At 43.9% G+C, this 22648-nt stretch overlaps 2 protein-coding genes across 3 annotated transcripts in view; one reads left to right on the top strand and one right to left on the bottom strand.

Annotated features, from left to right (window-relative positions):
• The window catches only part of HNRNPLL (heterogeneous nuclear ribonucleoprotein L like), a 28032-nt gene extending 17165 nt beyond the window's left edge, over positions 1-10867 (top strand). The window contains exons 7-13 of one of the 2 annotated variants that reach the window (XM_051793011.1): positions 1522-1593; positions 3148-3365; positions 3521-3642; positions 4292-4493; positions 5421-5478; positions 5596-5694; positions 7624-10867. In XM_051793011.1, coding sequence (XP_051648971.1) covers positions 1522-1593; positions 3148-3365; positions 3521-3642; positions 4292-4493; positions 5421-5478; positions 5596-5694; positions 7624-7679 — 827 coding nt within the window. In that variant the 3' untranslated portion in view covers positions 7680-10867. The remainder of the gene's footprint in view (positions 1-1521; positions 1594-3147; positions 3366-3520; positions 3643-4291; positions 4494-5420; positions 5479-5595; positions 5695-7623) is intronic. The other variant, XM_051793012.1, reaches the window with a different exon arrangement.
• Positions 10868-16556: 5689 nt separating this feature from the next.
• Positions 16557-22648, bottom strand: LOC127473427 (uncharacterized). The gene is made up of 2 exons (XM_051793018.1): positions 17049-22648; positions 16557-16854 (listed from the first exon to the last, which is right to left on the bottom strand). Exon 1 carries the CDS (start codon positions 18877-18879, stop codon positions 17950-17952), a length of 930 nt encoding a protein of 309 aa, XP_051648978.1. The 5' UTR covers positions 18880-22648; the 3' UTR covers positions 16557-16854; positions 17049-17949.

Genomic DNA, 22648 nt, shown 5'->3' on the forward strand with positions numbered 1-22648 from the left:
CAGAATTATTTTTAACACAGAATCAGTTCTTATGTATGTTTCTGTGCTTGTTTACACAAGTATTTGTACTGGCACAATCCAGGGACTTTGTTCAAGGAAGGAGGAACAAGTGTAGGGCAAGGAGAGAGCAGTGGAGTACACTACTACAAGGAGGAAATATTTGTCAGACTGTTCTCCCAGAATTCTTTATTTGAAAAATGTGATACTTTGCTGGATTTTACTGGGGACAGTTTCAAAGGATTTAGCTCCACAGACTGGAATTACAGAACTGATTTTTCTGAAAGATGATTACTGCATACAGTTTAAATGCTCAAAATATGACACCCCTTTGCTTTCTAGAGCCACGAACCAGAGCTGTTACCCTGAAAAGGGAATGGAAAAGCAACACTTGACAACAGTAGTCTCTCTTCTATATAGTTGAAAGTGTTCAGGACTGTTCTCTCTTCAGTCTTTTTTATCAAAGTAAATATCTGACTTGGAACCTGTCCTCGAAATCCTGAGCAGAAAGGGCACATGTGTTTTCATCTCCCACTGTTGTATAATGTGGATAGTTCCTGTTTTTCAGGGGAAATACCTCCAACTGCATTGGGCTGGATTTACTATTTTCAGCAGTCATACTTAAATTTCCTGGTAACTGTTGTAGACTGATAAATGTCTTGCCCCATCTTTTCAATGTGGCTTTTTTAATTGTAAGAAAACAATCGTTGCTTACCACAAAGAAGTCTGGAAGTTTAGATTTTCTTTGTTGTGCAGCATGGATCTTATTAGAAAATACAGCTTTGGCTGTGATGCATTGGTTTCCTCCATTAATGTAGATCCCTTGCTTAACTTTATGTTCTAGAGAACTGGGTTTTCTTAAAGGATTGACTGTTTAAGTGCATTATTCAGTGATATTTTTCTTCAATTAAACTGTTACGTGCTGCTGATAATGCCATAATGTACAATCCTTTCAGCACGCCCATAAATCAGTAGGTGTTCTGTAAATATATATGTACACATATGTAATGCTCTCTGTTTACTGATTATGAAACCATGTAATACAGGTTGTTGTTGGCTTATGCTGAAACTTCTTGAAAGAAGCCCACTTTGAAAATGTGTTGCTGTTGAAGCTAATATTATGATTCAGGTACTGTCTTTCAAAAGTACTGCATTTCAAATTTGTTTTAAGAGACACATAGGTAAATTCTGCTGTATGGTGTTTTCTATACTAATGTGTGGTGTCTGTTTAGGAAAACTATTGGGTATTTCCATAAACTTTAAATGTCTGCATCTCCTCATTGGCCACTGCCCCCAATCAACTTAAGTGCAATTTTGTTATACAGATGGCAGTCTTTTAATTTTGGTGTCCCAGGGCTACAGCTTGTGGTTTTAGACATACAGTGAATGAGAAATCATTTATAAAATTAACAAGGACTCAAATTACTGTTTTGCTTCTTAACTAGAAGCTTTGTGTCTTAACTGGAGAAGTCAAGTGCATAGTTGTGATTACTAAACTGTTTTCTTTCCCTTCCCACATGTTAGACAGAGGGAAGGGCCGGCAGAGGCAAGCTATTTTGGGAGAGCACCCATCATCCTTTAGACATGATGGTTATGGTAAGTGACGTAAGATGAAAGGTGGTTATGATTTCTTTACATGTTGTGTGGAATTCTAAATATTCAATCAATGCTTGAAGGTGGATCCCTTCAGCATGAGCAGTTCACCTGCGGTGCTGTCAGTCCTACGTCCTGAAAACACTGTTGGTTCACTGAAACCCACGTACATTCATTGCCTTCCCTCTTCCTTTCGTAGAGAACATCCAGCTCTACGTAGAAAACAGCAACATAGCTTGATCAATGGTTTGATGCAACACAGAGCTCTGACGCTCTTGCATGCGAAGCTATGAATTGTAGGTGCTGTGTTTCTTCTAATTCAGCTAATTCTGAAAAGGTATAGCTGTGTGACTGCATAGGAATGATGGTCTGGAATTACTGCTGCAGTTGTTACCAGTGCTTTCTGTAGATGAAGGTCTGTCTGGACCAAGACCTCTGGGTTGAGAAACAAATGTCCCCACCTAGACATAAGTTTTCTAGTTATTTTCTCTCTCAGCTGTCAGATGCAATGTGATGTGTCTTGCCTCTTTCTTTGCAAAGGTGTTTATGATATTTTACAATGTAGGTTGACATCCTATCTACTCTTTCTAAAAGGTTCTTCAAATCTCCAGATTTTCCAAGTTCCACCTTGATTCAGTGATGTTCTTTTTTCATTCTTCTGATATATCCTTTTGCCTTAAGTAATGTGTCTGTCTCCTCCTATATCACTGTCTCCTTGTCATTACTGCTTTTTGCTGGGCAAAAAAGGACAAGAGGTTCCTTTTATACTTAGCTTATGTGAATTTCACATTATTTTTGTCTCAGAAAAGCAGGGATCCTCCTCTTGGTCTGTAATTCCAATGTTTTCTGTAAACAGAGGTATTGCTTACTAGTAGTGTCTCATCATTAAAAAAAAAAAAAGAAATTGTCTCTTTCAGTGAAACTTGTCACTTTACCTGTAGTGGAAAATTGGACTGCTTCATTTTGCATTAATGTAGGGGGTTTAAGTATTCCTGTTTCTTCCAAATGAGCATTTTGTAGGAAGGCAGTCTTCTGACTTAATCTCATGTCTCTGGAAAAAAGAGCTGTGTCATCTCTCCTGATCTCTGGCTAAAAGTTCTCTCCTTTTGGTTAGTTCTCCCTGCTCTGTAATATTCTTTCTTGGTGTCATGTAGCTCTATAAGTAGACATGGGAATATTTCTGAAGATTGATTTTAAATATTTCTTCCAATATGTTTATGTACAAATATTTTGTATGGTGCAGGGAAGATGCTATTTTTGTAATTACTGAAATACCTGTTTTCACTTGCATATATCTTACCTGGTAGTGTAAGAAGAGACTTGGAACATTAAATTGAATAGAAGAGGGTTTCTTTGTTTGGTGGTTTGGGGTTTTTTTGCTGTTGTTATTGCTTTTGCTTTGTTTTGTTGTCTTTAAAAGGGAAAAAGCATTAATGGCAACTACTGTAACCTTCAACATCTCCTTTAAATATGCATTATATATGTGGGCTTAAATGCCTGATTAAGTAGCGAAGCTTATTTCAAACAATATGAAAACATGGTCTTTCATCTCCTTAGGATCACATGGTCCTTTGTTGCCCTTGCCAAGCCGGTACCGAATGGGATCTCGGGACACTCCAGAACTTGTTGCTTATCCATTGCCCCAGGCATCCTCTTCTTACATGCATGGTGGAAATCCTTCTGGGTCGGTTGTCATGGTCAGTGGGTTGCATCAGCTCAAGATGAACTGTTCAAGGGTATTCAACCTGTTCTGCTTGTATGGAAACATTGAGAAGGTAAGGCATCATTTATTAGAAACTTGGAAACTACTACTTTTAAATGCTTTGGAAAAACCTGTCTGAGATGGTCTAAAAATATTACCTACTAATTTATAAAACTATTGGTTGGGCTGTTTGTTGCAATGTCATTTTTTTTACCTTATCTATCTCAGGTGAAATTTATGAAGACTATTCCAGGCACAGCACTGGTGGAAATGGGTGATGAGTATGCTGTAGAAAGAGCAGTCACACATCTCAATAACGTCAAGTTGTTTGGAAAGAGACTTAATGTCTGGTAAATATGTTTTATCAGATTAATAGTCTACTAGTGAGCAGATGGAATGAGGTTTCAGACAATATCTCATTATTCTGTTGTCATTGTTGGAGTTATGATTTCCAATTTTCAGCTGTTTGTTTTGGCTTTCAGCTGAAGGAGGGTGAATTTAGATTCGATGTTAGGAAGAAATTCTTTACTGTGGGGGTAGTGAGGCCCTGGCACAGGTTCCCTGGAGCAGCTGTGGATGCCCCATCCCTAGAAGTGTTCGAGGCCAGGTGGGATGGGGCTTTGAGCAACCTGGTCTTGTGGAAGGTGTCCCTGCCTATGGCATGGGGGTTGGAACTAGATTGTCTTTAAGGTCCCTTCCAACCTCAACCATTCTGAGATTGATTTATTACGATTTATAATTTTATTTATTTACATTAATAATGCATGTTGGCATTACATGGATTGGCCTTTAGTAAACTGTATTCTCTAATGTGTCTTATCCATCTTTTCTGTATTTTTTAAGCAAGGTGTCAAATCCAACACATCTTGTTCTTACTGTATTTCAGATTGTTACAAAGAAATGTCAACTCTGTTCTGGTTAGATCAATAATCTGCAATTATTTAAGAATCTTAATTATTAAGGAAACTTTATCTATTTCTATCTATCCTTAAATTCCAGTGTTTCCAAGCAGCATTCAGTAGTTCCAAGCCAGATATTTGAACTAGAGGATGGCACGAGTAGTTACAAGGATTTTGCAATGAGTAAGAACAATCGCTTCACCAGTGCTGGCCAGGCATCTAAGAACATCATCCAACCACCCTCCTGTGTGCTGCATTATTATAATGTTCCCCTGTGTGTAACTGAAGAAACATTTGTAAAGGTAGGCAATTGGAATGATTGGCACTCAGTGCTTTTGGGCTCTATCCCAGCTTTACGTGGTGCTACTTTTAAAAAGAAATAACTGGGGTGGTTATAGCATAGCCACTGGAGGAGAATCTGTTCTTTAAAATACATTTGTAGCCCCTCTCTATAGAAGATGCGATATTTTCACAATGCTGGAGTTACTCTTTCAATTTTATTTATTTTTTAATTTATTTTTTTTTAATGTGAGAAACAAAATCCTGGAAATAAAGTTGAAGACCTTAATGTGGGGTTTTTTTTTTGTGGAGGAAAGGGAAGAGACACACAAAACCAAATACATGAAAGGTAGGACTACAGTTCACAAAAGATTTACTGATTCCCTGAGATGGTTACTGTAACGACTGCTAGGATGTTTTGGAATGGAGAGAAGAATGCACCTGGAACACTTTGCACAGTTGAGTCCTAGATGAATTCTGGATGCTTAAAGCATGCAATACTGGGCCTCTTAGCTGGAGGCAGTGGTAAAATTGCTGACAGTTCAGTGAGTTCTTTTTCAGTTCAATAAAAATATTTTTTTTCCCGACTCTGTCTGAAAGTTAACTCTGGGTCACAAGTGGTGTCCTTGTGTGTACAATGTCTGAGCTACTGTATTGAAGTAGGAATGTCAAAAATTAGAACTTACTATTTAAATATGTTCTTTGAGATAGTAGTGATATCACAGATATAGCAGCCTTGTTTTGTGTACTAAAGAATGGTATTCTAAAGAATAATTTAAATAAGAATAATCTAAACATTTTTAAAATAATAATTTGCCATAAATTCTAAACCCTTTGAAAGAGTCAGTATTTTTGGTTTTGTGTGCCTCTTCTAGGAACCTGAAATTTTTGCTAATGTATTTATATGCATTTTTAATGGAGTTTTATGTCTTATTTTATTTTTGTGACAGTTATGTGAGGATCATGAAGTTCTCAGCTTTATTAAATACAAAGTGTTTGATCCAAAACGTAAGTGAAATTTGACCTGTTTGGGGAATTATTTGAATTCCAATTTTGATCTGAGCATATACTGCCAGGAGATGTTACTGATCCCCTATTTCCCTTTTTTATTTCTCATTTGGACAGCTTCTGCCAAAACATTGTCTGGTCTGTTGGAATGGGAATGTAAGACAGACGCAGTGGAAGCTCTCACTGTACTTAATCACTACCAGATAAGAGTCCCAAGTAAGTAAATTTTCCTATTCTTACTGCTAGAAATTTTTTTCTGTGGAGAAGGACTTGGTGGATGAAAAGCTGGACATGACCCAGCAATGTGCACTCACAGCCCAGAAAGCCAACGACACCCTGGGCTGCATCAAAAGCAATGTGTCCAGCAGGTCCAGGGGAGGTGATTCTGCCCCTCTGCTCTGCTCTGGTGAGACCCACCTGGAGTGCTGCACCCAGCTGTGGAGTCCTTGCACAGGAAGGATTTGTTGGAGCAAATCCAGAGGAGGGACACAAAGATGATTAGATGGCTGGATCACCTCTCCTCTGAGGAAAGACTGAGACAATGAGGATTGTTCAGCCTGGGGAAGAGGAGGCTCTGAGGTGCCCCTATTGCAGCCTTTCAGTACCTTGAAGGGGACCTATAAAAAAAGAGAGAGCAAGCAACTTTTGACATGGGCAAATAGTGATAGGACAAGGGGTAATGGTTTTAAACTAAAAGAGGAGAGATTTAAAGTTCAGATGTTAAGAAGATACTCTTGACTGTGAGGATGGTGAAGCACTGAACATGTTGCTCAGAGAAGTCGTGGATGCTCTGTCCCTGGCAGTGTTCAAGGCCAGGTTGGATGGGGCTCTGAGCAACATAATCTAGTGTGTGACATCCCTGCCCATGGCAAGGGGTGGAACTAGATGAACTTTAAGGACCCTTCCAACTCAAGTCATTATATGATTGTATGATTCTTTCACAGTAAATACAGAAAAATCTTGAATGTCTTGGGCAGAAGATTCTTTAAGTTACTCAGCTTATTACTCTGAATTTACTGCTTCTGTACTGGGTTCTCTTTGAAACTAGAAACTGTGAGGCCCAGCTGAATTTAGCTCCAAACTAGGAAAAATAGAACAGGGGGAGTTCACCTGCTGAACAGGTACACAGTAGGCCAGGTCTACACTGGACAATTAAGATAGTTTACTGGATTAAATGGAATTTTTCCAGGTGTTCACAGACAAAGCATTGAATCCAGCCAGTGTCTAATACTATTTTAAACTACCTTCTCCAAAGTATTATGAATTTGTCTCCCTGTGAAGTATTAACAGTTTAATCTTTCCTATTCTCCCACATTTTTGGTCCACCATCTTAATAATAGACTGAGATTACTTTGGGGCAGAATATTTTCGAAGATATTATTGATAACATACTGTTCACAATTTCAGTTTTATCTCAGTTTGAAGAGGTGGTAACAGCAAAAGATCTTTCTCTTTCAACAAGAAAAAGGGAAACCTTAATGCATAATCCAAGATACAGCTATCACAGGGAAAAGCAGTGTTTTAAACCAAGAACTGCTGGTCCAGACTTGCTGTAGTAAGATAGCTGAACCAAGAGGGCTTAGCTTCCACTATCCGAGAGGCAGATGTGTGCTGCCATCTGTGGATCTTGACACCTTTTTCAAATGAGAGGGGTTGTTTTATGCTTTGCTTTCTGGAGAGGCCCGAAGGGTGTGCTGGACATCCTGCTGTTCTTTTCTCAGTCAAACACACGTAAACACTGTCCAGTGCCACTCTGGTAGAGCTCTGCCTCATTTTAAGTCTTGACTTCCTTAAATATCTGTGCCTTTTGTCTTAGAACTCTTTTGCCTATTGAATACTACTTTTATAAATAGTTCAGCCAGGAGGAGGGGCAGTGATAATGGTAAATTCTTTCTTGTGTATAGTACAGCATTTGGAGTTTGATGTATATTACCTTACAGCCAGATCCATCACTTCGTTTTTATGTCTAAAAATGCTGGTAGAGTATCAGTAACACCTTCTAACAGGTCACCTGGTGTCTGTGGGACACTGGTGGGGGTAGGCAGGGAGGTGTGAACTCCTCAGGTTACGGAAGGTGATGTTGATCAGCAGGAGAGCCGGGCCCAGCAAGATGCCCACAGTCTGTTCTGTGTTGTCTCCTCACAGATGGCTCCAACCCGTATACCTTGAAGCTTTGCTTCTCTACTTCATCCCATTTATAGAGAAGAGGACAGCATGTTAAGAGCTACGTTCACCTCGATTTGCAAGTTTAAAACTACACTTCGTTCACAAAGCTCTAAAGTGGTTGTTCTAATGTTGCCTTGTTTCAACTTAATTCTAATATCTTTTATCTTGTTTTATAATAAATGGATGTTCCTTCATAAATACAAACCAGATTTTTTTCTTTTTGCCTCTGAGAAGTACATGTTGTAAGCTTACTACAAAGTTTGTATTTTGTTAGTGTAGTATTTTCAAATGTCTAAAGAAGCACCAGTAGTATAACCAAGATTGTTTCTTTTCAAAATCGAAATATATTTGCATTTTCAAAATGTTAAAGATTAGCAAGTATTTTTCCATTTTTAATCTTAATTGGCAGATAGAACTATTACATCAGAATTTTAAATGTAGGACTTGTTTTTCAGTATGTTAAGTAGTGAAGTATGTTGCAATACTAAAAAGCTTGTATTTATAAAATGCTTTGATCGGGTTAATGTTGCACATACTGAACTTTTAGTAGTATAGACTTGATTTATATTTCAAACAAAGCTGACATAGAAAATTTTAAAGTATGTACACATGTATGGTATGATTCATACTTATTTAAAGTGGTTTTGTTTGGTTTTTTTTTTAACTATTTTCCATTTGCATTAGCATGATGCCATCTATAGCTAGTTCCACCGTAGGGGCCTTTTAAAAATTAAAGTTACAAGCCTGTATCAATGTGTTCATCCTCATTTTCCATAATTTAAACTTGAATCTTTGGTGTTTAACATATCCTTTTGACTCTTTTTTTAAAGCAGTGTTTATGACATACTGAATGGTAAAAGTTGGGTATATGACAAGAAACCAAGGTGGTAGAAATAGTTAAAACAAAAAGCAAGCCCCACCATACTCTCTCATACCTGGACAGTTAATTCAAGGTTTTCTTTTGTCTGATTTATCTTAAACATCTGTTATGACCATGAAAGAATTCATAGGGTGGATAGTCTTGGCTAGGCTGTATCTTAAACTGAGGTAGTCTCAGTGGGATTCAGACAATGATAACATGATGTAAAATTAACGAGGCAAGAAATCTTTCACTTTGGGGAAGATTATTTGTTTTGTCCCAGTACTTTGAAAGATCTCTTCTGGAACTGGAGTTGTATCTCATTTGGGTTAAACCCCCAGAAATGGGAATCCAAGCAGGGAAGCCTGGAAGCTGTTGTCCTAGGCTCTGTGTTTGTTCCCCTTTCTGAATTTGTAGCAAAGTGTTTAGGGCTACTTCAGTTCTGCTCTTAGTTGTCAGAGGGAAGTTACTTTATCAGCTATTTTATACTTTATCATACAAGTTCTTTTTTCTATCTTTACACATTTTATCTATATCCCTCTTTTAGGCAAGATGGTTTGTGCAGTGTGCTTGTCCTTGACAGGTTATGTTGCAGCATGTTTATAGGCTGTGGCCACTGCACATCTTTCAATACAGACTGCATTTTCCCCATTCTTAATTTCAAGGCAAATACTCCTTATCACACAAGGGAAAATGTGTCAGATGTCCTTCAGGTTTTCTCATCAACAGAGATTCATTTTTGTCCTGTCTACCTCCATTTTGTTCATGCTTTAGGTAATGAGTATTTCAGGTGTTCACATCAGGCTTCTAATAGGTCCAACCTGGGAACTGAAGCACAGCTGCTCTTTGGTAGCTCTTTCAGCACAGAGTTTGGAGTAATATTAGCCTCCTGTCTGGGAGGTGGTAAACTGAGTTGCATTTTAGGGGCACTGCTAATACTCTTTCAGCTGCAGTGCTCTTCCCCCAGAAATTGCTTCCAGACGCTTCCACTTGTGTGCCATATGTTGCTACTTGCCCCAGAAATGCTGGGTACTATTGAAATGCTCTGTGCTGCTTAGTGTTTTAACTGTAAAAGGTCTCTCCCAGTCTTTCATTGCTCTTCCATAACTTGAATGTTCTGTGGAAACCTGTTTCTTCTGTCCTAACTTGCATTGCTATTTGTATTAATGTAGTTTCAGAAGTCAAGTTGTTTGTAGTTGAGCATTAAAAATAGCATGTTTTCTGTTGGTCCAGTTTGCAATGTGGGATGAGTGACCCTTAAAACATTCAGGTTTTACAAAAAAAAAAAAAAAAAGAAAAAAGAAAAAAAAAGAAATGCACTTTAATGTTTTGATGTCCTCAGTGGATCACAGCATTCAGTGCCTAAGATGTTCAGGTGAAAGGCATCTTTCCTGTGGCTTCCCAGATGAATGAAGCATAGTTCTGGGTATGTCTTAGAGGACTTGATAGCAACTGCAAGTTCCATATGCAAAATGAGTAGCCTGTGCCGTGTGGGGCAGAAAAGAGAGGAGACTGAAAAGTTGTGCAAGCTACTTTCTCCATAAAAGAATCATCTTACTCATGTATTCATGAGAACAGGAAAGATTCCTTGTTGGTGTTTTGCTGTTAAAGGAAGTAATGTCTTCTCTTGGGCCTGCAAGGATGGATGCTTGTCCTCAGGAGGGAATGAGATTGGTCTCCTTCCACACACGACATCTGTGTTCACTTTTAATCTTGCTCTTTGGAATAGAGACAAAACAGTGGGGCAGGTGGGGAGTTAGTTGCTCCAGGGGAAGTGAAGTTTGTCTCATTTGGCAGCAGCATTACTGTAATTGTTAGATTAAAATTAAACTTTTAAGGTCTCTTAATGCAGTTTTTTCCTGTCTCTTTTGCATAAGCCATACAAGCAAAACAGTGAACATTGCTATGCACATTCCCTGCTTGTAAGCAGCTGGCATTCACTCTGTAATACATCTTCGTGTCTGTCCCACTGTTTGTTTCTTGGGTTTCCTTTGTCTGTGAAGTTTTGTTTGTTTTTCTAATGAGTCACCTTTCATTGGAGGTATATGATATATTGAGGTGGAGATCTGTTCCTCTTCTCTCATGATACTCTAATCCTTGTTTCTATTTATTTTTCCGTATATGCAAGAAGTGGGAAGAGTTGTTTTTTGACTTTCTATACCACCACAGTAAGACAGAGTGTATTGCCAGGTGATAGAAGATTTAAAAGAAACAATGGAGAAGGTGTTTGGGTGTCCTGCTTTATGAAAGGAATGATACAACTTAATGTGGTGTCTGTCTTTTAGTAAGGGATAATCTTTGGGGTAAGCTGGCTTGTTACTGGCTGAGCCCCTTTTGTTGTAATTAAATGCAACTTGCTCCTTTTCCTGCTGTGTGTTTTCTTGTGAACAGTGCTTGAACTTGTTTGAATATGGTGGTGGCTCAGCAGGAGACATTCAGTATCTTCTGTTAAATAATACATGGAAGTCTGGGAACATGAACATGCTTGCTCAATAATTATTTTTTCACTTCAGGGATGTGTTTAAACATCTTTTTTTTGTGCCCTTCTTTAAAAATACCCTGCATTCTCACGTCTGTAGCTACTAGTGGGTTTTTTAGCCATTCCTGGGTTTTCTGTGTATTTTTTGTCTATTTTTATGTCTAACCAGTGCGCTGGTTAGGATGACAACAGAGAGAAGTATGCTGTGTGACTGATTTGTTGTGAAATTCAAGGGTGAGTGGAGAATCCTGTCTAAGCAAGGGACAAGTGGTGCTGGGAGGAAGTCACTAAGGAACAAGGGGTGAGCACAGTTCACTAGACCTGTGTTTCTCTCTCCCAGACTGTGGGGCTGACAGAGGTGAGAGGTGCATGTTAAACTGTAGCAACATGAAGTGATCTGATACACAGGATCTCACCTGAGGAGTCAGGTGTGTTTTATACTTCCTTCATTTCTACCTTGATGCCATTTTTGTTCCTAATTGTTAAGACCATGTGTTTTAAGTTAATCTCGGCTCTTCCCAGCCTACCTTTGCTTCTCTACAGAATGGTCTGGCAGTGGACTGAGATCTGAGAAATGTTTATAGTATTCACCAGGGAACTCTTGAGTTGAGAAATACTTGCTGTCATTCTTCACCTATAAAACAAGAGTTTCCCATTTGTTTTCCTTGCCTGTTAAACTTTATGCATGCTGAGGGAGTAGCAAGGCAGTATCTTCTCTGTTGCACCATTAATACTGATACTTGTGGAGAGGAGTGATCAGATGGGCTCCCGTGATAATGTGATGTTTCTAGCATGCCAGTTGGGTTCCTTAAAACCACAGTCTGAGATAAAAATAACCTGAAACAAGTAGCTGTTCAGGGTTTGGGATGATGAGGCCCCCAAGTTCTACTGCTAATGCAACTGATTTGATAAAGGGTGAAGGGCTTCCATTTCTAGACAGCTGCATTATCAAGTTAAAAGAGCAAAATATTTTTGTGCTGTTAAGTCTCCTAATGCATAATACTCTTTCCCTGTTAAAAATAGAAGATTTCTTTCTCCAGGAATTGTAATTCCCACAGGATGTGGAGGAACTTAATGCAGCCCGATTACTTGTGCTGTGCTTTTGACCATGGCTCTCTAAAGGAAGTAACCTTAGTCCCTTTTCTTGTGTTGAGAAGGATTTGTTATCTGTCCTACGCCAAGCCTTCCTGTCTTGACCTTTCCCAGCCGGCTCCCTGGGCTAGAGCCATGCATTAATTCCATGCTCTTGTGACTGTTGCAGCTGCCGATGCATGGTCTTAAGTTCTGGCATGATTTATTTAACTTTTCCTTCTCTGGTGTTCATGGAGCAGCTGCAGACTGAGTGGGTCTTCATGCAAGGGAATGAGTCCTCCAGGAATGTGCCAGGGAGCCAGCAGCTATGGCAAGATAATTAACGCTCTTTTCCAAAGCATCTGGGATCCAGGAAAACAAATTAGTCCTGGCAGGGGCAGTATAGCAGTATTCAGAAGGAAACACTGAGATGGGCTTGCAGCATGGGGGGTGGCTGAGGTTGGCAGTTGCATCAGAATACAGGATGTAATTACTCAATTTCATATAGGGCATTATCTGTTTATTTTCTCTTGCCACCTTTTCCTTGCATTTGTGGTCTCATCCTTCTTCAAACAACTAAGAAAATTAAATTGTTTATGCTCCACTCAAATTCAGCTGGGTAGTAGTTAAATAAGCCCCCCGAAGTTATTAGTTGGAGTGCTTCTCACTGAAACTCTCTCCTAAATTTTTTTGTCTTTTGGGCTGTTAACACAACAGACTTTGGATGTTTCAGGAAGCACAATTTGTATTAGTTGATGCTTTCTCTATCATCAAAGTGTAGACTTCTGGCCATTTTAAACTTAATGGCGTGGATGCAGGGATTTGCATGTTATATGGATTATGCTTCTGTTTTCTCTTCTGTCAACCACAGCACTGTAGCTGCTAAATCAGATTCAGTCAGTGGGCTTTAGATGAGCATCCTGTCAAAAGGCTTCAGAAGTGTCTAAGAAATAGTCTGGTCAGGAAGCGACCTGGGTAATCTTTTTTTGAAGTTACTGCATGGCTTCTATCTGAACCATGGTAACCTAAAACTTCAGTACTTTAAGGTGGGAATCCCACTTACTGACCTTTTTTCTTGAGGTGGCGCTTCAAATCCAAAACAAACTCCTGAATTCTGAGGATAGAGCTCAAACTGGAATATTTTAGTTACGCTTAAATATGTTCCTCTTGCCCAAGACTTCTGTGGAGATTTTTCATCTTTTTGTTGCCCTATAGGCAAAGACTTGTATGTGCCTTTTAAGGATCCTTTATATGCCTCTAACTCTTCCTTTTTGTATCCTTTTAACAAGAAGCAATGAGAACTTAACTACAGGATTTCAGACCAGGACTGAGCTATTGATTTATTTCAAAGCATTTCAGAGTAACATGCTCTCTAGTCTTGCTTTTTGCAGCTATACCTTTTATCTAATAATGATAAAAACAACCCTACCCTAAGTGGTCTAAAGGACACGTTTCTCTCCCCGAAGAGAAATACTTCACCCTGTCTTTAAGGATATGGACCTCAAGTTCACAGCCAGGTGCAACCCTGCACTTCTCGGTTTCTTCATCATAGGCAATAACACATCGTTTATGTTTGAGTGCTGCTTCAATCTGCCCCTGCCATTACCTCCAGTGTCCACACCCTTGATGACCCTGGCATTGCGAAAAAAGAAAGGGAGCTTCTCTTTTTTTTGTCTCCCAAAGCTTCCAAGCGAAGCTGGTTCATCTGTCTGCCTTCTGTACATTTTGAAACTTCCTAAGAAATAGGGCAGGGATATTCAGGGATGCAGGGACAACAGAAGCTAATCTTCCTCTTTGAGACCGGCAGGAAGAAAAGAGCTGTAGCTCCTGCCCTGAGACTGCCAGCACAACCTGCATTTTCTCATTGCTGAAAGCAGACTCAGCTTTCCAGGAACTCTGCTTTGTAGACCCTTCCTGGGAACATCCGGCCAAGGATAAACCTCCTTTCATGGGGAGGACAGAGCAGTTCAGAGACCGTGATGGCACACGCTCATCTGCGCTATGTGTGTGGGGTGAGGCTTTCTGCTCCAAGGGGATACTTGTTTCTTTCTCGTGGCGTGCTGCCATCTTGACAGCCTTGGCAGGAGACCTGCCTCCGCTAAGCTGCTCATAGCTGACCAATGTTTGAGAGGGGCTAGTCTTTAAATTGCTTAAGTAGCAGTCACTTTCCATGTGAAGCTGCTCTTAAGCCATTTTGCAAGCACTTAAGCTGCTTCTATAATTTAGTCCTCTTGAAGTGCTGATATTCCCTATTTCCCCAGTCACCGTGTGACTGCCTGTACCTCGTATTTGCCTGAAGACCATGAAGATCAGTGTTCCCAACAGTGTCATCCACTTAAGTGCCTGGTTTGAGTTGTGTAGGTGGTTTGAGCTGTGTAGGTGGTTTGAGCTTAGGCCTGCCAGCCATGAGGTTAACTCGTGTGCCAAGGAGGGTGGGAGTCAGCCCAAGTGCTCCTAGTTTCAGTGGTAGCTCAGAAACTCGTCCACACTTGTCCTGCAGCTTGGCCAGGAGTCTGTTTACCTTTTGCAAAACACCCTGCCAGTAACCCTGAATCAGCTTTGTACCTAGGGCTGTGCAACACAGAAGCCAGGCTGATAACCACTGCCTTTTGCTTTGTGTCCTTTCCAAGTACAGACCAAGTTTCACTGATGAGATCTGAGGAAAGGTGGGGTGAAGAGGCTGACGCTGTGTTCACCTGGGAGATACTGTTCTTATCTGCTCTGCTAATGGGGAGCTGACCAAAGGAGCAAAGGAAACATGAGCACACCTTTGGCTCCTGATTGTGGGACCAGCACAGAACAGTCACAAATGTCTGTGCTGCTGGTCTGTAAAGCAGAGAAGCTTTCAGAGAAGCTTTCAGAGCCAGGCTTGTCAAGTTTTTACAGACAGGTGTCTGGTAGATTGATTGTTGTAAAGTGGATTTTATTTAGATAGCTTTGGGCTTGGTACAAGGTAGCTCTATGCACCTGGCTTGCACATGATGAATACATGAGACCCAAAATCTTTGACTTCCCCGTTTCCTTGGCAGTTCTTCCTGGTTTACTAGTGAAATGGAACAGCTTGCCCTTGCAGCATGCCCATGCAGTTTGCTTGACCTTAGGGATTGCATTTGTCCTCACAGGCACAGCCAACATGCCTCTCCTTGTCCTCCCACAAATCCACACTTTGCAGGGGAATGTTACTGGACTGGTTGTTGCATTGTATGGAGCTCAGACTGTGAATAACCTGCCTGTGCATGGGTTTTGCCTGCTGGGCTCTGAGGGGCCAGGAGGTACTGGTTCCTGCCAGGAATCTGGGGAGAGTGAGGAGTTGGGTACAGTGAGCTATAAGGCAGCTATTGCCACAAAGGCATTTATCAACTACTTCTCTGTGGACCTTTTCCAACAGACTTTGCCTCTCCTCCCTATCCTGGTTCCTTTCGGGGCCTGTGGTTCTGTCTATAGATAAATAATACAGTATTTAATAAGGAGGATGGAAAAATGGCTTTAGATGGTGTATAGTCCAAAATTCCCTTTGTGTGCCTGGCACAGCTCAGGTGATGCAATCCTGTTTATCTGAAATACAGAAGGCTGCCATGAAGGAATGGGCAGGGGCTTTGAGTGGGGTCCTCTTCAGGACCAAGCACCTGCAGCTCTGCTGTTGTCAGGCTTCTGCAGGATTTTACCTGATCTGCATCTCTGGACCAGACACCTGATTATCTGAAATGCTTCCTGGCATTCCCCACTGAACTTACTTTTCTGTCAGTTGAAGCAAGAAACTTACTGTCTCAAAGTAGCAGGCATAGATTTTTTTTTAAATTATTATTTCTTGTGTCTGCAGCTCTCGCATTCCCTCTCCCTGTGATGGGCTGAGTTAGCAGGGAGGAGGCTCCTCTGTGGGCCTGTCCTGGCCCAAAGGTGGGCCATTGTTCCCCAGGGCTGTCACTTGCTGCACGTGGAGGGATATGCAAGGATACTGCTAGAGCAAGGAGAGCCCTGTATCCACAAGTGCTTGGCATGGGATTGAGCTTTGGCAATGACTGGATGGAATTCACTGAAGACAGCTTGACCTGGAGATTGTCAGGCAAATCTTGAACAATGACATCAGCCTGCAAGGATCAGTCCTTGGTAAGTGTCCACCTGCATGTGTATCTGGATACTGCCTCTGAATTACTTCCCATCTCCAACGTCCTCTGAGGCCTGGCAAATGAATTGGAGGCCTCTGCCTGCCTGTAGCGAGATCCTCCAGTGCCTGGCCAAGGCTGGCTTAGCCACAACTTAGACTAGGGTAAAATAAGGACCTCTTCTGCACAGGGGGTAGCATGTAGTTAATCTGAATTACATTAAAGCACTGCTATGAAGTGGACTGGTGAAACTGCATTAAACCCCCTTGTGGGCACAGTTCCAGACTGAAGCAAGTGAAGTCAAATATAGGCCACTTGAACCCTGTCTGTGAGTGGGGTGCTGTGCTCATTGGCAAATCCCCTTAAAACACCAAATTGAGTTTAACTTTCTTGAGTGTCACAGAATATCCTACTGCTGATGTAAAAGACTAAGTTTTCTCCTAGAAAAAGCTACAGAGCAAATATGAGCAAGTACCCATGCAAATCAGAAGGGCAAGTTTAGCCTAGTAATAAAGCTGCTGCCTGCATTGCTCAAACTGCTCTTGTGGCCACATGGATCCTTCTGTGTTATCTGCTCCTCGTTTCTTCCCAGCAGTGCTCGTGCTGCATCTCCTTGACCTCTGCTGCTCAGGGAGTTGCAAATAAAATGCCTCTTTTGGCTCCTTGCTACTTTTGTGCCAATCTCACCTTGGCTCGTGCTGCAGTGCACTGGGACTTACATGGCCTTTCCCACTTGTCCTTGGAGCTATTTACTGCACCAGTTGCAGCCTAGCTTGTCCCCCCGGGATGTTTCTCGGCTTGTACTCGAGCCCCTCTTGGGCTGCAGATGGAAGAACCACAAAACAACCTGTGGGTTTGCCAGTGGGAGCCAATGGCCCCGGCTTGCAGCAACTGGGTGTCAGTGGCTTCCTCCTGCCAGGTAGGAAATCAGGTGCAACTGTACTTTCAGAGCTTGTAACCAGGAGAAGTAGAACACAGAAGCCACTACTTTTGTTTCTCTGTTAGCATCCAGGCTTTGGGTCTGCCTGGTGCTCCACAGGGGGCAGGGGCTGGGTCCTACTGTTTCCTCCCCTGGATCCAGGCTGGGAGCTTCAGGGCAGTGCTGGCAGGGAGCAGGGCAGGGAGCAGGGCTGCCCTGCTGGCAGGGGACAGCAGGTGGCAGCAAGAAATTGAGGCCCTTGGATCTGAGTTCAGCGCCAGTGACTGCGAGTGTTGACTTCTGTAGCTCAAGGCTGCGGAACTGGGGACAGTGAAATCTTACTCAAACTCTCTTAAGTAGATTTGACACTGCTTTTGGTTTGTGCTCGTGGGCTGTTTGAGGTCATGGGGTGCTGTCTTGCAGCATCTGCACTGTATCACCAGCAAGGACCTGCAAAGCCAGGCATGCAGAAGGACTCTCAGGTGCTTGAGTTTGGACTCTTTTATTCACTAGAATGGCCACTCCAGCTCATACAGGAGAATTTGCTGAGACATGTGAGTGAAGAGAGAGACTGTGTAGGGTGTGGCCAAGGGCAGTGAGCACATATGTTGCTGAACACAACTACATTTCGGAGAGGGCAGCATGTAAACTTGTTTCTACAGAAACTCATCCTCGCCTTGGGAATCCTCTCTGGGTTAACCAGAAGCATCCAAGTTGGAAAACTTGATGTCTGAATCTCTCCTGCAGTCTTGCCAGCTCTGGGGTGTGACCTAAGACATCTCTGCAACCCTTTTCCTAAGAGCAGCATTGCAAAAGAGCCCCACTGGATAACTCAGAAACCAAGATTTAATTCCACTTGTGTAAGCAGTTTAATCTACCAGGCAAGAGGTGATATTTCATCCCTCTTCCTTGAGGGACCTGGTATGCTTCTAAACATGTGCAAATGCCTTGGATACTTCAATAATAATGGATAAATGGCAGCCTGGCTTAGGAAGAACAGATCTTGCAAGACAAGTGTAATTGCTTCCACTGGGGACAGATGAGCGATGCCTAAAATGGCCTGGGAGCCCTGAGGAGTATTAGTTAAATAAATGCAGTGAGGCGGTGAGAGGCATGAGAAACTGACTGCCCCAGTGGCACAGGTGGAGCTCAGAAGAGATGAGGGTCCCCCGTGGGGCAAGACATCTGCCTCAAAGGGCTCACAAAAGGGATACAGGAAGCCTGCATGTTTACCTGGAGGAGATGGGACTGGGTCCCCTTCTCTTTCCTGCTGGTTTTCCTCCAGGCTCTGCTCCTCCCACTTCTCACGATGGGGGCACTGGAGAAATAATGGCAGAGGTGGAGCTGTGTCTGCTTCCCTGGCTCCTGCCTGGCTGTTGGATGGTGCCGCTCCTGAGCCGTGCCCTGTGGGCTCTGTCTGGAGCTCACCCCCGCGCAGGGAGCAGCGAGCCCTGCCTGCCTGATGAGGTCTGGTGGCTTTTTTCAAGGAGGAGCCTGTTTTCAGACAGTCACGAGGGACAGACACCCCCTCGCACCACGCACAAAGCAGGAGATGAGAGCTTGGTTGGAAAGATACAGAGACTGGAGGGGGGGAAGGGGAATCTTCAGGGACTGCCACTGACACATTGGCAGAACAAGTGGGAGTTTCAAAAGGGAGACTGGGATGGGATGGAGAGGCCATAGTCACATTTTCTCGTAATGATGGGCTACAGAAGAAAGACAGGTGAAGGAGAAGCACTAACACTGGTGGAGACTGCCTTGGGCCAAAGCAGGAGCCTGGCAAAGGCTTGATCCTGCCAGCCATGTGGTGTCAAGCTCTGGCTGTTCTCTGGACTCCGTGGTGTTATCTTTACTCCTGGAGGGAATGAGGCCAGCTTCAAACTTGGAGACAGATCACTTATACCCAAAGCAGAGGAGTTGTTTTAAAACCACATTAACCATGTTGGTAATTTGGGGAGTTTTCCACCTTCTTTTTGTTTCCCGTCCTCACTACATGTAACAAAATTGGCTTTAAACAAGGTTTCAGAACAGGAATGGCGCCACAGTTGTTCAGCAGCTGCGTAGTGCCTGTTGGAAAGCTGTTCTTTGCCCTCCCTTCTTGGCTTCAGCTGGGCTTGTTCCTGCTCTGCTTTCCTTCTGGATTTGTTCCTTTTGGGTTTTCCTTATGTTTTAGCTCCCTTCTGTCAGGCTAGGGCACATGTTTTCCAAGGGTCAGCCTGGAGCCAGAGGTCACAGTCTCTTTGGTATTTAAACTTAGCCATCGATTTTGTAACTCTTGGGGGAAAAGAAGAACCAACCTCGGTTTGGCATTTCTTGCAGCCCTCTGTCTCTCATCTGTGGGAGCCCCTCGCTCTGTGTTTTGCACAAGCTGCCTGAGTGCTCTGGGCCCCTTGCTGGGCTGTCCCTGCTGTCCTGCTGGGGACAGGAGTAAACTGAAAGTGTGGGGCAACGTCTGGCATTCCCATTCCCACAGCTGTGTCAGCCAGTGAACACCATGTCCCGCTGGCCTGGGTGAGGCCACAGGACAGGTCTCAACCTGTTCCATGCCAGGACACCTGAAATACTTGTGACCTGGTGAACACCCCTCCCATGCAGTGTGACAAGTCATCCTTTGGTGCTAAAGCACTGCTGGATCAGTGTGATCAGATGGAAAAACGCAACCGTGAGCTCCTGCCCTTTGAGCAGGGTAGAAACTCCAGCTCACAGACAGCTGGAGGAGCAGCCTGGTAAACACAGCCACGTGAATGAGCGATAAGGGAGCACTTGCACCCGGACATGTTCCCCGGGCAGACCCTTTGCCCAGAGCTGTTAACCACCCTGCCATATGGCGAGCCCCTCTCCGCGCACTCCTGTGTTGCAGCGTGACCCTGAGCTGCCAACCTGGCGTGTTTGCTGCCAACTCAGGTTTGCTACTGAGGCAAAGTGCAAAGGCACCTCTTGCATCACTGGGGAGGGGGGGCAGGCTGGGCTGTCCCTGCCAGCAGCAGCACCGCAGGCCCCAGTGGCATGACTGGGTGCTGTGGCACTGGCAGGAGAACCCAGGCATAGCCATGGCAGCTTCAGCCACAGCAAGTGCATTCCTGCAGCCTTACTGTACTCAAACGGTGTCCTTGCTTAGCATGGCTCTTTCAGAAGCTGATCAAAGCCCAAGCTTGCACCCCAGGAAGGCTGAGCAGCCCCCAGCAGCACACCAGGGTACAGTCCAAGCCTCCTTTGTGCTGCAAAGCGCCAGGCATGCACAGGAGGCTTTTAACGTCCAAGGACCAGCTCCAATCCAATTTCCCATTGCCTGTAAATGAAGTAGACTAGCTTTGCAAAATCAAAATACTCCTAGCAAGCAGAAGCTGGTACTTCCAGATGAGATTGGTCTCATCCAAGGGGAAGGCAGTTTGCCTTTGAAACAGCCAAAATCTTTCTGCATTAAAGGCCCAGCTCACCTCTCAGTGAAAGCACTGACATATCACCTGTTTATAAGGCAGCTTTGAAGTTAACTGTTTATGTAACTTATTAAAAATACATTCCACACCTTTTTATTATTTTCTTCCCTACCAAAGAAATTGGTAAGACAGGGTTTCAGGTGAGCTGATAGCTGGTTGCCCCTGCAGGGTGCAGAGGGGTCAGATGTGGTGGCAGCGTATGGACTCAGCGCCCCTCTGCACTGCTTGCTGGGCACTGCAGGAGCATCCCTGTGCCTTGCTGCACACACAGACCTCAGGCTCAGTAATGCAGTGCCCTGTTCTTCAGAGAGCATTACACCTCTTTAGCCCCCTGGTTAATGGTTAGACTTATATTGCAGCAGCTGGCTCCCCAGCCCAGCTGTGGAAAGAGTCACAGATTTTAAATATTGGATTTTCTAATCTTGCCCTTTGGACCTGTTTTTGCTGTGGCTGTTGGTAAACAGTGTGCTCCTAAGGCTGCTGTGAAATCATGTGTGGGCTGCTGCATCCCTAAGCGGGTACATCTTTGTAAGTTTTACAAGAGCAGTGTTTGGTGTAAGTTGGCATGTGTGGCTCAATGCAGGAGACTGACGTCAGCTCAGTTTGGTGTAGATTTGCCACCTGAAAAAAGTCCTAGTGACAAGGGGCCCGGAGAGGTCTCAGATTCAGCCAATCTTCAAAGCAGGACTGTTGCTAAAGCTGGATCAGAGCACCTAAGTCTGAAAAACTTCAAAGGATGGAAACGCCTCCTCTCTGGGTACATGTCCCAGGGCTGCTCCACCTTTCCAGGGAAGGAGTTTTTCCCAACACCCCATCTGAGCTGGCCAGGCTGTTAGATTGTCTTACCTACTGGAAAGACTCTGGCTCCATCCTCTCTGTAGCTGCCCTCCAAGTCACTGTAAACTTCTGCTAAATTGCCCCAGTCTCCTCTCCTTCACAACTAGCCAAGCCAGCTGTCTCCACTTCTCCCTGTGGGCAATGTTCCCTCACTTCAACCAGCCTGGTGGCCCTGCTGGTCCTGTCCAGCTTCCAGCAGATCCAGGCTCATCCTGGAGGGGCTGTTCACACCCACCAGGTCCTGCTGAAAGGGAATGCTTGGAACCAGGACATGCTGAAGTCAAACTCAGAAACAAGCTCCTGGTGTCTGCTCAAATGAGCCTTCAGGAGAACCTGGTTTTGGTGGATTTCTGAATGAGATGGGTCTGAGCCAGCTGGCAAGTGCCCAGCAGTGACAAGCAGGGCCTGCCCACGCCTATCTCCTTGCAACACTGACCTTCTGACCACTGAGGGCCGCAGGCCACTGCCCTGAACCATTTCCTCAGCCACATGAAGGAGCATCTTCCTGGGAGCAACAGTTTAGGGACATCACCAGCACGAGGCTGCTGTGTCCTGAGTCCTGGACTGTGTGGGGCTCTCCAGAGCAGCAGGCACCTCTCCACTGCCTCCTGGGCACTGCTCACCCCTTCTGGGGTAGGTCAGAGGGCTCAGCTGCTCCCAGATTCCAGAGGCAGTGTGGCTGGAACCCAGGGGAGCTGTTGGAGCTGGCTTGCTCTACCCAAGGCCAGCTCATCTGTGTTCACCTTGCTGGCACAGCTCACTGGCATGGAGAGGCGAGTGCTGTGCTTCATTTAGATGGATACCAGGGAGCAGAGGGACTTTGCAGTGTTGTCCTGGGCATTTCAGCAGGGTCTGGGCTCCAAACCTGAGCCCTTGTGGGGCATTAGGCTCCCTCCTCTTCTCCCTTCTGTGGGACTGAGATGTGCTGAGCAGCCCATTCCTGCTCAGAGCTACTTGGTCCCCACTGGTTACTCCTCTCTGAAGGATCGTGTCAGATGCCCAAGGCTGTTCCTCTGAAGTCTGAAAGATTAGACTGGAAGTTTTATGGGTGGGAGATTTCCCAGGGCTGAGGTCAGAGACAGAAATGTAATGTCTGCCCAGCTCTGTTATACAATCTCCCGTTAAATAATCACTCAGGGTCACTGCGCCTGCCAGGCCACTGCAGCTGGTGGTGGGGCTGCATGGAAAACAGGCTGTGCTTTGTGGGATCACTGCCCACAAGACAAGAAGAAGAAGGAAAAGCAGCAATACACTTTTGGGCAGTCCCACGCTCAGACCCTTCCCAGCCTTGGAGTTCCT

The sequence above is a fragment of the Manacus candei genome, unplaced genomic scaffold (genome assembly GCF_025592945.1).
Source record: "Manacus candei isolate 608988 ecotype Guabito, Panama unplaced genomic scaffold, ASM2559294v1 h1tg000035l, whole genome shotgun sequence".
Lineage (NCBI taxonomy): Eukaryota > Metazoa > Chordata > Aves > Passeriformes > Pipridae > Manacus > Manacus candei.

What these genes read in the sequence shown, in the direction of transcription:
- LOC127473427 (XM_051793018.1), bottom strand. Translation starts at nt 18,879, where the DNA reads ATGGCTGGCAGGATCAAGCCTTTGCCAGGCTCCTGCTTTGGCCCAAGG.